General features: G+C 44.4%; 1 protein-coding gene across 1 annotated transcript in view; it reads left to right on the forward strand.

The window, feature by feature from the left end:
• The window catches only part of LOC117053760 (sodium- and chloride-dependent betaine transporter-like), a 42871-nt gene that overhangs the window by 15074 nt on the left and 10575 nt on the right, over positions 1 to 17222 (forward strand). The window contains 12 exon segments of the mRNA XM_033161873.1: positions 1406 to 1432; positions 1434 to 1457; positions 1459 to 1542; positions 4828 to 4907; positions 4909 to 4929; positions 5897 to 6021; positions 7330 to 7442; positions 8612 to 8629; positions 8631 to 8657; positions 8659 to 8751; positions 10454 to 10556; positions 16857 to 16957. Of these exon segments, the coding sequence (XP_033017764.1) occupies positions 1406 to 1432; positions 1434 to 1457; positions 1459 to 1542; positions 4828 to 4907; positions 4909 to 4929; positions 5897 to 6021; positions 7330 to 7442; positions 8612 to 8629; positions 8631 to 8657; positions 8659 to 8751; positions 10454 to 10556; positions 16857 to 16957 (816 nt within the window).

Genomic DNA, 17222 nt, shown 5'->3' on the forward strand with positions numbered 1-17222 from the left:
TTGCTCTGTCCTGTGCTTCATTGTTCTGCAACTTCAACAGCTGCTGCAAAAATAACACTGTCCCAATAAATAACCTGTTTTCTCGCCTTTCCCCCCCTCTCAGCCTGGGAAATAGAGTGATCTGCAAATAATTCAGTAATGAGCTAATCAGCTCCTTGGCAAGCTCGCAGATTCCTTTCATCCCTCTGTTCAGCTGAAGATAAACCTGAGGGTCAATTTCAGGTAGCATCACCTACCGTGTGTGGTGATGTTATCGCAAGGTGCATTCCACCATCCTTGGCTCACAGCATGCTCATGTTGGAGGCAGGGAAATGTGCAGTGGCTCTGTCACCTAAGGATGCTGGGTAATTTCACACATAATATTAGTTCACATGTTATGCTAAGTCATGGTTTAGTGCAAATGTGTGGGCTCTGGAAGAGGAGATGACAGATGCTTTGCTCCTGCATGGTGGTTCTACTACAGAGCTGAGCTAAGCCAGGGGTTGGCTTAGAGTATTGCTTGAACCCAGGCTTGTGATTTAGCTCTGGCACTGTGGTTTAAACCACTGTGCTACTTGGACTTGCCGATTGGAAGGTCGGCAATTTGAATCCCCGCGATGGGGTGAGCTCCCATTGTTCGGTCCCAGCTCCTGCCTACCTAGCAGTTTGAAAGCACGCAGTGCAAGTAGATAAATAGGTACCACTCCGGCAGGAAGGTAAACGGTGTTTCCCGTGCACTGCTCTGGTTTTGCCAGAAGCAGCGTAGTCATGCTGGTCACATGACCTGGAAAAACTGTCTGTTGAAGCGGACAAGTGCTGGCTCCCTCGGCCTGTAAAGCGAGATGAACGCAGCAACCCCAGGGTCGTTCGCGACTGGACGTAACTGTCAGGGGTCCCTTTACCTTTATGTTTAGACTAACCATGAGCTGTAACCAAGGTTTGTTCGATGGATTATGTCTTGTAATCTGAAACCATGAGCCGTGGTTTAGTGCAGTGAAGCAGCTGAATGACTGAGGAAAAGCAAAGCAGCTGTCTTCTCCTGATCCAGAAGCCTATGCACATTCACACTAAACCATGGCTTGGCTTAGTGTGATATGTGAGCATAGTTACTTTGCTTGATTTGATTGGCAGTTCTGACTGCCAATGAGTCATCCCTAAATGTCAGCTTCTTTTAACAGCAGCAACAATAGTTCTTTTAAAAACAAAAAAAAGGTTTTGCTCAGCCCAGGATAAAATAATCTGTTTTAATTGTTCTAACTCACCTAAACTGCAAGGCTGCATGAAGGTGGGCTGGGCTGAGCACTTTGCTAGGCAGTGCCAACACAAATAATCTCCACTTTTCTACAAGGTTGTTCTCAGATTACCTTCCTTCTCTAACCCGGATCACAGGACTTTGTTTCTTCATCTCCGTTCTGCTTGCCTGCAGGTGGTCTACTTCACTGCCACATTTCCTTAACCTGATGTTGATTGTTCTGCTGGGTTCGAGGAGTCACTCTTCCTGGTGCAACTGAAGGGATTCTGTTCTATTTGAAGCCAGACATTTCAAGACTAGCAGATCCCCAGGTGAGTTATGGATGATTCTGATCTGATGGGCTTGAATTTGGTGGCTAGATCTCACAAGATCTGATTTTTCTCCTCCATACCTACCCGAAGAACCAAGAACTAAGAACGTGAACCAATTAAACCAGTAGAATAAAATGTCCACGCAAACAGAAAATATTACACATTAAAGAGGATGGGGAAATCTGTCAGTTTCTCTCTATTGTTCTCATTTTTTTTGTCCAATCTTAAATTCATATTTCTGCATCGTTTGGATTTTTTATTTTTTTTAAAAAAAGAAATCCTCCTGGACAAAAATATCTAGGGTCACACAGGGCAACCTTGTTCCCTCTAAAGCATTTTTAGCATTCCACCTTAAAGGCAACAGCCCTTTCTAAAGGGCAGCAGAAGTTTACTCTAGCACGAGGACTGCTGTTTGCCAGAATAATTTTAAAATATGGATATGTTAGGCCATTGGCACTTAAGGCACAGCAAATGCGGCTTGCTTCTATTAAATATTCAATACCTGACAGATGGCTTCACCGAGCCCTAAGTGAAATGATTAAGAAAGAGAAAGATAAGTCTCTTCTAATTTACTGGGATCTGGCCTGAGTTTCTCAAGGATAACGTCAGAATTTCCCCAGAGAGGCCAGAAGGTTTCTAGCCAAAGAAAAACCCCTGAAAAATTACATAGTTATTCATCTCAACTGTGGAGCAATCAGGAAACATGGAAATATGGGAACTATTTCTGCACAGTTTGTGGTACAACTATTATTAACAGGGTAGCTTGGTACTTTTTTCTTCTCTCTCTCTCTCTCTCTCCTCTCGCTCTCTCTGTCTCTCTCTCTCTCTACTCTCTCTCCTCCTCTCTCTCTCTCTCACACACCACACACACACACACAGGACAGCCCTCTATTTTATCTCTCTCTCCTCTCATCTCTCTCTCCTCACTCTCTCTCCTCTACACACACACACACACACACACACACACAGGACAGCCCTCTATTTGAAAGGTTGTTGGGTCCAAGCCTAGTTTAAAGGTAAAAAATAAGAAGGAGGGGCAGAGGCCTTGAAGTTGCCCATCACAGTTACATCCAGACTGAGCAGCATAGAGGCCGCCATCTTCTCACTGTAGTGAGATGTGTTGCATTGCTATTGAAATTATAGTTATTGGGTTGTGATCAACTAAGTCCTACTAAGGGTAACCCACTGAAATAATGCACCTAAGTGATTCAGGCAATTGATTCCAATGCTTCTACTCTGAGTAGGCCAGCATCACATTATGAAATTCTTCTGCACTACTATTTTTTTGGGAGGGGGGAATGGATTTCCTCTTTTTTGGTGGCACACAAATGCAATGCTTCTTTGTGATTATACCTGCTGGTACAGAGTACCATCCACTTTTGTAGGCTTTTACTGCGCAGGTACACACAGCACTTTGATCAAGATATGAGCACTGGTATCTTCATTATTTTTTTACCAAAACAATCACTGTACTGTACAAGTGGCAACTCAAATATGAAACTAGTGATGGGCTATCCATTCCTGCTACAGGTTTATGCCCCATTGCCATTAAAAAAAAGAGAGGGTGTTTTGTGTCCTTTGTTTCTAAAGAGATTTCTACCCTACTTTTTGGTCACACGGGCTACCCATACATTGCTTACATGTTGGGTGGTGTGGTGGGAGAATTGTCTTTGGTTCTCCTGTTGGCGCCGTGATCACATCACTGCTTGATCCCATGCAGATAAGCAGCCGCATTGCCAACGTTGGGTAGGCAGCTCCACCCGACCCCACATGCCACTGCTGACAACTTATATCTTTAGCAATAGAAAAAAAATAATAAAACCAAGGCAAGCTGAAAATACAACCCAGAAAGAAGATTAAACAAATAGTTTCAGCAGCCAAGAAATGAACGGAGAGCACAAGCAACCAAATAATGCTCAAAGCCAAGCAGCCAACAAATCAGTATATGGGCACAACTAAAACATAAATATATCAGACACGCTTCATAAATATAGTAGTATTAGGAATTGTAGCTCTTATTAGCCAGCAACGCAAAACATGTCATAGAAACAGACTGCAGCTGGCATCATTTAGGGCCCTGGCCTCCAAGCCAAGTGGAAATGAATGAGACAGAAAATTGGGGGGGGGGACCAACTCTTTCAAGACTCTGTTGTTGTTGTTGTTCAGTCATTCAGTCGTGTCCAACTCTTCGTGACCCCATGGACCAGAGCAAGCCAGGCACCCCTATCCTCCACTGCCTCCCGCAGTTTGGCCAAACTCATGCCAGCACTTCAAGAACACTGTCCAACCATCTCATCCTCTGTTGTCCCCTTCTCCTTGTGCCCTCCATCTTCCCCAACATCAGGGTCTTTTCCAGGGAGTCTTCTCTTCTCATGAGGTGGCCAAAGTATTGGAGCCTCAACCTCAGGATCTGTCCTTCCAGTGAGCACTCAGGGCTGATTTCTTTAAGGATGGATATGTTTGATCTTTTTGCAGTCCATGGGACTCTCAAGAGTCTCTAGAGTTCGCATTTTAGTACCAACCTATATAACTCACATTTCTCAAACGGCTTAGTTGTTGAACAAATCGGCTCCCGAATGTTGCAAACATGGAAGTAAGTGTTCTGGTTTGCGAACATTTTTTGGAAGCTGAATGTCCGACGCAGCTTCTGCTTGAGTGCAGGAAGCTCCTGCAGCCAATTGGAAGCCACGCCTTGGTTTTTGAATGGTTTTGGGAGTCAAACAGACTCCCAGGATGGATTAAGTCCGAGAACCAAGATACCACTGTATATGAAAAACAGTTATCCTCTGAATTTTTCACTTCCCTGAAGTTTGCAGTACTGTTCTCAACCCCAAGTGTGCCCTAAAGTACATATATTAATGAAAATAAAGCACGCATACACACCCCACCCCACCTATCTCCCCATCCCACCCACCTCCACCTCCTCCCTTTTCTTCCTAATGTCTCAACAACAAAAACTGATTTGTAAAAATGTTATATGGAAAAAATATGAGAGAGACATTGCACTACCTTTGTAAATCAAGAAAATCTTTAATAAAATATTAAAAATAAAATAAAACATTACAAAAGTCAAGAATGCACATTTAACACAAGAAATTCAATAGGGCTTCTCTTACTCAGTTGCCAAAGCAGCAACTGTCACATGCGCATAAAAGACGTCACCTAAGCACGGCAGTTGACACAGATGCAGGATTTGTGCCTGGCATCTCAAACGACCGTGATGTTTGCTTTCTGAATCTAGACCGTGATTGTTTGCTTTCTGAATCTAGAAATGCTTTGCTCTAGGTATGGATGGATGCAGGCACTCAGATCTTCTTTTCTTATGCCATCTGCCAGGGGTGCCTCATAGCTTTGGGCAGCTACAACGTACAACAACAATTGCTACAGGTAAGGAGGTGTCCCCACCCCCCAAATCTCAACTACTTTGACAAAATGTAAACAAACAAAAAACTCAAAAACTTTGTCCAGATTTTCACTTTTGGGAATATTGCAACCCTACTTAGCTGTGCTTCACTGTGATCAGGCTCCCTTGGGTTGGGATTCTGCAGCAAGCGGTTCCAAATTCTATGACTGGAATAGAATTTTCCACCCCACCAAGGTTTTGGACATGGGTTTCCCTCTACTCATGATGCTTCCTTTTGAGTTGTCCAAATTATTTCACCACCCCCACCCCCAATATGCTCATCATGATTCAACCAATCTCATTCGCAGCGAGACTTGTGTACCACTTGGAGAATACCCTCCCCATAAAAGTCCACTTGGTGCCAATACAGGTATAATTCTGATGCCAATTAAAGGCTTGTCTCTTTGCCTCTGCATTTGCAGTAGTTGCTTTATCCTTTAGTTGATGGTAGGTTAGCCGGTTCTCTTGTTTTAGCTGCTCTTATTGTTTATTGATGATTTATTATTGTGCCTTATATGATTTTATACCTCCTCTGTTTTGTACTGAGCTCTGGGATCCACTAAGGTGAAGGGCAGACTACAAAGGCTCTTCATAAGTAATGTAAATAAAGTAATGACCTGGATTAATTTTCTGAGGACATTCAGCTAACAATGATTTAATGGTTGCTTTTGGGGTGTGGTTTTTTTGGACTGATGGCCTATGTGTGTGAGTGTGTATTCGCCATATATTAAGTCATAACACTGTTGACTATGGCCTATCAGGAGATGTGAGGGCTTGAATGTAAGATCTTCTGCCTTGCGAACTGGTAGGTCTGGTGCTCAAATTCTGGGATAAAAGGTGGATGGGGGCTTTAATTAAATTTAATGCACAAGCCCTACCCCCAGCCTGGTGGTGCAAAGGACAGGAGCATCCTCCAGTTGTAACCCACTCACTTTCGTTTTGCCCCGGCAGGGATTGTTTTATGCTCTGCTTCCTGAATAGCGCCACCAGTTTTGTGGCTGGCTTTGCCATCTTCTCCGTGTTGGGCTTCATGGCGCACGAACAGGGTGTGCCTGTCTCATATGTGGCTGAATCAGGTGAGCATGCAGGGACTGCAACAAAGAGACTGGTGAATATAAAGCATGGGTTGGGGTCTTAAGAGTGGAACTATGAACAGGAAGCTGCCATATACTGAGCCCATTGGTCCAATTAGCTCAGTATTGTCCACAATGACTGGCAGTGGCTCTCCAGGACTTCAGGCAGGGGGCATTTCCAACCCTATATTGAAATGCTGTGGATTGAACCTGGGACCTTTTGCATGCAAAGCAGATGTTCTACCACTGAGCTATGGCCTTTCCCAAGACTGAAGAGACACATAAAAGTTATCAGGACTACAGGTGGAAAACATTTTTTTTTAATTTCCTCTAAAACTGTTGATGTTCTGAGTTTGTTCTTTGGCCAGAACCAGCTGACATTACATATTAGGGCATAAACGGAGTGGAATAATGCATATCTTCATAAGGTAAAAGAGATGTGGGGAGGACTAATTGACCCCGCCCTGATGGGATGGACTGAGCATGTTTAGAGGGTGTGGAATCCAGACTGACTGTTGGGAATGAGAGGGCCAGAATTGAGTGGATGGGATCCCAGAACCTGGAAGCTTTTGTTGTAGGTCCCACTACGACACTAAAGGAGGTTAAAAAAAATTGCTAGAAAGGCCAGCATAAAATATTAGATTGAACATCTGGTTAGAAAGATAAAGGGCACTGGGTTGTATCCAATAAATTATATCCGGAGTAGACCCATTGAGTTCAATGGACTTGACTAACTTGAGTCCATTGGTGTGAATAGGTCTACTATGAGTATGACTTGGTTTGATGCAACTGTTTGGGTGGAATTCTGTGCAGCGCGAAGGAGAATGTTCTATCAGCACAACCATTATATGCTTGTCTGATGGAAGAATCTCTCCTTTCCTCCCACCTGTTCACTGTTCTGGGAGTTTGCCAAATCCTCCAGAGCAGATTTAGGGGATGCACAGGGTGAATGAGGGGAGGGAGTGGAAAGTCCTGTTCTGCTAGTGGAAGTCCTTGCACCAACTTCTGACAGCTGAATGGGGTAGTTGAATCTGGCCCTTTCCCTCCATCTTGTTGTACATGGAAAGACACCTCGTGATAGATGTAGATGTGCCTACATCAACCCAGTTACAGGTAAGTAGCCGTGTTGGTCTGCCATAGTCAAAACAAAATAAGAAATAAAAAAATTCCTTCCAGTAGCACCTTAGAGACCAACTAAGTTTGTTCTTGGTATGAGCTTTCGTGTGCATGCACACTTCTTCAGATACATCAACCCAGTTTATCTATTGGGTTAGTGAAACATCAGTTCACCTGTTTCTGCTCAATTGGTAGGTCCTGGCTTAGCATTTATCGCCTACCCAAAAGCTGTCACCATGATGCCTGTGTCTCAGTTCTGGTCCTGCTTGTTCTTCCTTATGCTGATCTTCTTGGGACTGGACAGTCAAGTACGGAAAAATATTTATCATTTTCCTGAGTTTGGGGGTGGTATGTCTGTAATAGTACCTTGCAGGAAAAAAACCTACTAAATGGTGTCTGGAAAAAAGGAGTGACACAAATAAATGATAAGCATTGATTTGTTGTACTGTATAGATTGGTGAAAAGATGTGGGAAGCTGTCACTGCGACCTGCATCAGATGTGCATTATTAATTACCTTAATTAACTGATTGATTAATTAATTAATTCAATTTCTATACTTCCCTTCATCCAAAGAGCACAGGGATGTTCACAACATAAAAATACATAATAAAACAAAACAAACCACCACCACCACCACCAATAACCCCCCTCACAAACACATTTAAAAGGCCATAGAATGTTAAGCAGCTAAAGGACAGGTTATAGAGAAATGTTTTTGCCTGGAGCCTAAAGACAGGTAATGAAAGTGCCAGGTGAGCCGTCACGATCCACAGGTTTTGCTAGCACAAATGCAAACTTCCTTCTTGTTGCATCCATTGGCCCCCCCCCCACCTTTTTGGATTTCCAATTGAAACATGTCATTTCCCAAGCTGCTGATATGGTTAAATATTATGAAGTGGGGAGAGAGAAGAAAAGCTGCTGTATTGGCTAATTGCAATGCATGGTGGCCACTATTTATAGATCTACACACACACACACACACACACACACACATGATGGCCCATCTAATGAAGTACTCTCTGTTGTGACTGGCACAGTCTTTCTAGGGTCTTGCATGGAGGTATCTCCTGAGCCTTTTAACTGGAGCTGCCAAGAAATAACCGCGAGTCTTCAGCATGCAGAAAAAATGTTCTGCCATCGCTGAGTTACAAACAATCCCCAGAGGCAAGCGGAAGTTTTGGCTTCCAGCCACTTTGACTTGTGCCAAGGCAGTCATGCACACACCCATGTGGAAGGATTCAGGCCACTTGGGGCATGCCATTGCCAACACTGTGTGTGTGGTAGGGTGGGGTTGGTTTCCAGCAGTGTATCTCAAGTCCAGTCCTGCATGTGCTGGGAGATGTGCATGAGCGGGTTATGGCTACAAGTAGATATAGCTAAGAGTGAACACTGACAAGGAAATTGGAGGAGAGGGAGGACCGAGGAAGGGGAGCTCTGGAACATGGTAATTTCCTGATACGTCTATTTCTTCCATAGTTTGTCTGTGTCGAGAGCTTTGGTGACAGCCATTGTTGACTTGTTCCCCGGACATCTTCCGTAAGAAAGGACGCCGGGAGGTGCTGATCCTGGGCATTGCAGTGATCTGCTACTTGATTGGCTTGCTACTGGTCACTGAGGTGAGAAGGCAGAGCTCAGTGGGAGGGCAGAAGAGGAGGTTTGGAAATAACATCTGCCCTAGTCAACCACCAATGGCATACAATCATTATTATCCAGCACTCTAAGCTCACATAAATGGTTAGAAGAAGCTGCAACGTGATTTGCATTTCCATATGTTATACAGTTGAACGGAATCTGTTCTGGGAGTCCGTTCGACTTGCAAAACGTTCAGAAACCAAAGCGTGGCTTCTGATGGGCTGCAGGAAACTCCTGCAGTCTATCGGAAGCCACAAAAGCCGCACTGGACATTCGGCGCAGGAAGCAAGAGGCTGTGCCCTGGCTGCGTTCTGGCTTAAATGCAGCCAGCCACGCCCGTCAGCTGTACCAATTGGTCAGCCAGCCGGGCACCGTGCCCAGGGTTCAGCCAACAGGGGCAGGGGATGGAGTCATCCCCTGCGCACGTGTAGGGCTCGTGCTGACTGCAACCCCCCCTCCTTCCTAAGGGGCAGAAGGGGCTTTGGTGCCTGACCCAAATAAATCACTACCCCTCTTTTCTTCCTGGTTTTGTCTTTAGGGTGCCTTTTGAACCAGGGGTGGAGAACTATTCTCAGTCTGAGAGCTGTGTTCCTTCATAGGTCATCTTCTGGAGGCCACGGACCAAGAGGTCTGTGGCCATAGGCAAAATTGGCTGCAACAACAAATACAATTTTTATCTTTGTACATTAGGCTACATATCCAGCCACACAGAACGTTATTGGTTTCTACACGCAAACCCATCCTCCACCCAGGCAAGCAATCAAAAAGCCCCCAATTGAAGTCTCCATTCATTGTGAGAGGAGAAGGCTGGGGGCCTTGGTGAGGTTTGAGAGTGCTTTGATGCCAATGGGTGTCACACTAGGGACACCAGAGGTAACTGCCCCCATTTCATCTGTGAAATGATGGAGAATGTGAGGCACCATCTGTACTATGTGAGGATTCAAAGTCTGTGCATCAAGCCCCCAGATGGCTCACCTTAGAGAACATACATGTACCATCTGTGCAAGGAAGCCAGAGCTGGCACCAAATGTCAGCAGGCCAGGCATTTGCTGAGGGGCAGAGTCTGGCAGAGGGCCCAGTGCTGGGCCGATTTCCCCATTGCACAACAGGAAGACTCCCTGTTCTCAGCAGCAGAAGAGTGTAGGGATTCCCGTTCCATTTCCTCTTTCAGGCCCCTATTCCATGAAGTATTGGAACTTGCCCCAGAGGCACTTGGACCATTGCATTTTCCAGGTGGATGTGCACAGCATCAGTCCCTCCACTTTGTGGAATTGCAAAAATGTGTAGGCATGCTGTGAATGTAGGAAATGAGAAGGGCTGTGATCCCCTTTCACTAAGACCTGTAATCCAGGAAGGGGGAACCTGGTGCTCTCCAATTGTTGCTGGACTACAACTCCCAGCATCCTTAAGCCCGAGGCCATGTGGGCTGGGGCTGATGGGAGCTGGAGTCCAACAACATCTGAAGGGCTACAGATCCTGGCTGCAAGGCATTTTGACAACACCCTGCCATAGTGAGGAGGCATTTAGCTGGGTTTGCTTGACAGATTTTTTTTTTAATAGCAAAGTGAGTTCTTCTGTGCTTCTTAATACCATACTAATATAGCTCACCGGTTGTTGGCTTCTTCAGACATTTTGCTCTGCTTGTTTGCAAATGGTCTTCCTTTCCCCCCTTTGTGCCTTTTGTAGGGTGGAATGTACATCTTCCAGCTGTTTGATTATTACGCAGCCAGTGGGACATGCCTGCTCTTCCTCGCTATCTTTGAAGTCGTCTGCATTGGATGGGTTTATGGTATGTAGAAGTTCTGGGATTGGGGAGAAATTTGGTTTGGGTTCACACTTTAAGGCATATAGCCACAGTTTGCACATCCTGAAATGATGTGTGAAATGATATGCAACTGTCCTTTGAAATTCATGCATCGCTGAAATTTGCAATGCTCTTTTCCAACCCCGAAATGTGCACCAAAATGCATGGCATGTCAGCATCTGAAAAGGGCCCTCCTTCTCTACTACAAGGATCTTTTCCTCCAATCAGCACGGAGAGGGGAGGGGGGAGTTTAAACTTTCTCTCTCCTGATCTCTCCTCTGCCAATTAGCAGGAAACAGCTCAGCAGCAGAGAACAGGGTACAAGGCTGAGTCTGTCTCCTGAGATTTCCATGCAGGGAGAAAGCAAACCTGCATTTCCTTTTTTAAAAATAATATAATATACTTTTTATTAGTTTCAATTACAGTCCAATAATAGCCTCATTATAACAAAACCAATTTATAATGCAATTATTAATAACAATTGTTCGAGTACTCAATTATATAATTTAGATAAAGTGCCCCCCCCGCATGCTAGAATTGATGGCTTGATTATTGCTTTATTTCTGCATTCCAAAATCTTATTAATTTCCATAACATTCCAGTCATAATAATAATCCTTATACAACAACTGCAATATTAATAACTTCTATTTGTGTTGACACATAAATGATTGATAAAACTACAGGTGAGGAACTCAAACTGTATCCTTGTTCTTCCAGTGTGTGTGGAAGTTATTCTGTCCATGGTGTTTCTTCCAGTCCTTGTAAGATGTTACGTCTTTCTTCCCCCCGGTTGTTGCTTCCACACCCCAGTCCCAAGGTGTGCCCCTCGGAGCGGGGAGATTCCACATACTTGACCTGCATGACAACTGTATTTCTCAAAAACACGCTTACCTCATTTGTATGACATATTTAGATCTACATCTAAGATAGGTTTATTTGCTTCTCCTGCTGGTTAATTTCAATATTTGACCGGTGTGGTCTCTTGTTATGCCGGTTGCCCATACTGAACTACCCCAGTGTTAACATCCCAGCAACTCCTTATGCAAACGAGGGACTTGTTGAAAGACAAATAACGCATTCATAGTTCTTTTGGTGACAGAATGCTATTGCTGGAAAGACTTAGGAAGGATCCCCTGACTTCCTGTGTGCATGCTCACATGCCTAATTATAACGGCTTAGGGAGCTGGGTATGTTTAGCCTGGAGAAGAGAAGGTTAAGGGGTGATATATAGCCATGTTCAAATATATAAAAGGATGTCATATAGAGGAGGGAGAAAGGTTGTTTTCTGCTGCTCCAAAGAAGCGGACACGAGCAATGGATTCAAACTACAAGAAAGAAGATTCCACCTAAACATTAGGAAGAACTTCCTGACAGTGAGAGCTGTTCGGCAGTGGAATTTGTTACCAAGGAGTGTGGTGGAGTCTCCTTCTTTGGAGTCTTTAAGCAGAGGCTTGACAGCCATCTGTCAGGAATGCTTGATGGTGTTTCCTGCTTGGCGGGGGGGTTGGACTGGATGGGCCTTGTGGTCTCTTCCAACTCTATGATTCTATGCGCTCCATTCTAAATCTCTTCCTCCCCCATCCCAAAACCTCACTCCATGTTGACATGAAATACCATGTAGGTAAATGGGCAACTTGTGCCCAGGGATTGCTCCTCCTCTTGCCCTCTCTCCATCCCAGGATATGTAGTTTGGCAGCCCAAATCTGCTTTGCTTATGCTGCAAAGGATTACAGCAAACATCGTAAATAAAGACACATGTTTCAGACTTGCCTGTTGGCAGCCATGATGCTGCCACCCACACAGCCTGGCAGCTTTTCCTCCTGCCTGTCAAGAACACGTCGTGACAAAGATTTGAGGATTTCCTGCATATGGCTTTATTTCTGTGAAAGGAGTGTGCCATTCCAGCCAACTTTTGGTTGCTGTTGCAGTTGCCAAAAGTAAGAGTCTGGATGGGAGTCTTCTCCCCCCCTCCCCCTCCCCCCTCTCACACACACACCACACATGTTTTAAAAAGATTGGAATAATAACACAGCCCAGGGAGCATTTTCTGAACAGCACCCGTGTATATGACCCCAAGATTACTTACTCTGAAAGAGATCTTCTCCCTGTTGGAGCAGAAGTCGGGTTAAAGCTGTTGGAATATTAGAGATAACCAGGTTTGGCACTGGGTGAAAGAATGCTCAGGGCAATGTTCTGAGTGGCCTTGAAATGAATCCATGGCCTGTCTCTAATAATTTTCAATAAGTGTAACTTTCTTGCACAAGCAGACAGACAAATTTGGACAGACAGAGTTGGTGTGGCAAATAGTACAAGCTGTGAAATGGGATATTCCCACCCCCTTCAGATCTTAACCAGCTGCAAACTTGCAAGATCGCATTAAGATTAAGGTAATAGGCAGTTCCCTCAGCTTTTCCTCTGCAATATTCAGAGTCAGTGGGTAATAATATTGCTGGCCTTTGATTCAGACTGTTATAAAAGGATTCTGCAATGATAGGTGGGGAGGGTGTGTGTTCAGAATGCTTGAAACGTGCTATTAAAATGCTAAGTATGGTTATGCTAGTATTTGGGCACAGGTGTTGCAAGTTGGATACCTATGCCAGGTGAGCAACCAGGAGCAGGCTGAAGATATACTATGGTACAGAGGTGGAGCACTGACCACTTCTTGGGGCATGGGGAGCACCTTGTTGTGTGGTAGTTGCTAGGATGACTGGGGACCAAGAAGCTCTTTGAGGCAGGGTGCATACTGCTTCCATGGACTGCTGCTTTGTGACAGTATTTCAGCTTGTGTGCTTTAGGTTGTCCAGGATAACAGCGAACACCTCCATTTACTTAAACAAAGCTCTCCCTAAGGAGTTATTCAAGGCCCTTCTCTACGGCAGTGTACATAATCCTTTTGAATAGATAACCGGGGGTGGGGAGGCAGTGCCACATCCTTCTTCCAGCCTCCACTTTTGCCGGAGAGCAGCACGGGCTGACTGAACTGATGACTCCTTAAGCCTGATTAATTTTTTTCCATCATCATTTTGAAATATAGAGCATGCCAACCTCCCCGTTCAAGGACTCTGTAAATCCATTCGTGTCAGGTTCCATTGCTTTCTACTACATCACCCCTTGCCTTTGATGGGTTGGGCTGAGATCTTTGCAGTGCAGCATTTCTGCAGGAGGCAGACGAGTAAAGAAAGCTTTAACAATGCTACCATAGTCATAGAATCATAGTACTGCAGAGTTGGAAGGGACCATGTGGGTCATCTACTCCAACCCCCTGCAATGCAGGAACCTTTTGCCTAACATGGGACTCGAAAACCATGATCCTGAGATTAAGAGTCTCATGCTCTACCAGCTGAGCAGTGTTGGTGTATATGTCCCAAATTGCTGCTGTTACTCACTTTTTGCTTATCTAAAATGTTTCCTTTTCTCTCCCCACCTACTAGATTGCCATTCCCCTGAACTAGCAAAATGTCTGCTTTTTATAAAAAGTTGTATCTCAGTATCTCATAGTAAGTCACCCTTGACTTCTGATGTTGCTTGCATCCCAGTTTGCTAATCTTCCCTGATGTCACAGCAGGCATATGTGCGTTGGGGTGTGGGGAAGGTTTCATAGTGACTTGCCAGTGGTTTACTTGCTGTGATTCACAGAGACTGAGCCACTTGGGATCAGGCACTTGGACCTTTGATTCTGAATCCCAACTCCAGAAGTAACTTTTTAATTAATGTAACTCTTTCATTTCTGTCTAAATGCTATGGGCTTTGGAATAGGATTCCTTGTTTGCTCAGTTATGGAGTGGCTTCAGAGCCTGAAGATGAAAACAGAGAGATGGCACTTGCTGCATGACTCTGAAATTTAAAAACTAGCATTACTTCAACGATGCTACAAGCAGGACAAGTTATAGCTAATGTTTTGTGATACTCCATTTCAAATGTTCACAGAGCAGGGAGCAGGACTGAGCCTATAGTTCCAGTTCCTGACCTCCACACATTCATTCGTCATAGATCTGAATAAAGTACTGCTGGGGCCAAACAAAGTATCACCCACAAATTTGATGTAAAATGTGGAGGATTGGGTTTTTGTTGGGAGTGAAATGCACCAGTGTACCGGCAGGGTTGGGTTGTGGTGGTTTGGTGACTGCCCCAGGACTGTAGAGATTAACGGAGCCATACTCTGGTCTCTGTCACTAGCCAGACCATCAATATTGACTGGGACCCAGCACCCCTGCTTCCCAGGAAAATCAAGCGTAGCTGCCTCAACGGATACTTTCCTCTTCTAACAACATTTCCCCCCTTTTGTGTAACATCTATTAGATTGTGATCTTTAAGGGAAACATGCTCTATCTTTTCATATGTGGACAGCCCTTAGAAAACATTATGTGCCCTAAATAATAATAATAATAATAATAATAATAATAATAATAATAATGCCTGCAGCACAGGAAGACTTCTAGTGCAATGCTTCAGCCTAGCACCAGAAATTTAGGCAAGTATCCCTGCATTGCCCACATGGTTGGGCAATGCTTGCTGTCACTGGTAGAGAGTGAGCATTGTACAATCACCTAGGCAACAGAGGGTCATTTTGTCTCCTCATGTCACGCCCCCAGAAGCTAGGCAAGCATCCTTGGGTTGCCTAGGCAACTGTGCAATGCTCACTCTCTTCTGGCAAGAAGGACAATTGCACAGTTTTTTAGGCAATGCAGTGATGCCTAATGTCCAGAGCCATGGGAGGTGGAGACTCACAGTGGAAGCTGGCAGTGACTGGTGCTAGTGAAATGTGGGCAGGTAAGAACAGGACCTTGGACAGCTCTGAAAGCCAGTAGCAACTGTAGATGTTGCCTCTGCAGGGAGTTGGTGCCAGGCCAAGCCTTATTTAAGCAGACAAAACCTGGAGTGTGGTAGGCCTTGCCTTTCAGGAGTTGTTAAAGGGGAATCACCTCATTCTGTAGTCCTCAAGGCAGCAGAAACGGAGGTACAGCAAAGGACTCATCCCCTGAGTCAGAGAATGGTGGCAGGACTGTGGCTTCTGGTTGGGAGTGTCCTGAACAAGATACTGTCAGATCTTCCCCACATCCATGAAGGAAGCAGTTTGTCATACCCTGCAAGAACCTTGTCCAAGAAATATGGCCCTCTTGCTGAGAGTGGCCAAACTCTGGTTTGAAGGCTTTCTTTTGGGTTAAAAAGGATGAGGGGAATCCTTGGCCATCTCATCATAGCTGTCAACTTTTTCCCTTTTATAAGGGAAATTCCCTTATTCCGAATAGGATTCCTCGCAAGAAAAGGGAAAAGTTGACAGCTATGCATCTCATAACACCCCACCTTGACAGTTCTTAGAATTTCACCCTACCTCTAAAGATTAATGCAATATTCAGAAGGTGTCTCCCTCCCCTCAGCCAAGCTTATAAAAATCACCGACCCAGCACTCCTTATGACTAAACAGATAAGACACCACTAAAACCGACCAACCGTATAAGAACAACAACTGTTATTTTTATGGAACATAAAACAGCATTATGCTTAAAGATGAAAAAGAACAATAAAACATTTTAACTCTGAAGATAAGATATGAAAAGCCAATAAATAAAATGCCTTGTAAATCACCAAAAAGGATTACTTCTAACAGAACTTTGTTTGCATTCCAATGGTTTCAAGTTTCCCTCCAATTCATTAAAAAATGGCCTAACAACAATAACGATAACAATTTTATTATTTATAACCCACCCGTCTGGCTGGGTTGTCCCGGCCACTCTGGGAGGCTTACAACACATATAAAAACATAATAATATGAATACACCATTTAATCTTGTTCATAACAGCAAGATTTCCTCAGTTTACTTCATCACTGGTAATGAGGTGAGGTTTCTAGAACAGGGATGAGGAGTTTGTGGCCCTCTGAACATGGTGGGGACTCCCAGCTTCCCCCAGCAGGCAAGACCCACTATCAGGGATGATGGGAGTTAGTGTTCAACAGCATCTGGAGGTGGTCCCCATCCCTGGGCTAGCGATGGTTGAGATATAGGAAACCCAGCTTCAAAACCCCAGTCAGCCATGAAGTTGACAAAATGGTCTCTTGATATGGTTGTTGTTCGGTTGCCCAGATCTATTTGGAGAAAAGAGGCAATGGAAACATACAAATAAACTACAGAGTTGATGTCTCTCTCTCTCTCTCTCTCTCTCTCTCTGTGTGTGTGTGTGTGTGTGTAATCAAGTTAATCTGTGTCATCTGGTTCATAATATTATGGATTTATGTTGATTTTTTTTTAAAAAACCACCCTTCTCTTTCTTTGTGGGCATCAAGGAGCAGACCGTTTCTATGACAACATTGAGGATATGATTGGCTACCGGCCATGGCCCTTGGTTAAAGTGTGCTGGCTCTTTCTCACACCAGGAGTTTGTCTGGTAGGTAGATTGTATCTTTTGTGCCATGTTTTAGGTCTTTAATGCATCTCTGAATGAGGATGAAACATTGAACTTTCCATGAGGATTGCAGTAAAGACTTTCTTGTTCTTCTGTTGCAGTGTTGCTGAAGTAACAATGTAGTTCAGAATACTAAAAACAGAATAAAGCTTCAAACATTAAAAACTACCCTAAACATGGCTGCCTTCAGGTGTCTTCTAAAAGTCAGATAGTTGTTTATCTCCTTGACATCTGATGGGAGGGCGCT

This window comes from Lacerta agilis, chromosome 10, assembly GCF_009819535.1.
Source record: "Lacerta agilis isolate rLacAgi1 chromosome 10, rLacAgi1.pri, whole genome shotgun sequence".
Taxonomy (NCBI): Eukaryota; Metazoa; Chordata; class Lepidosauria; order Squamata; family Lacertidae; genus Lacerta; species Lacerta agilis.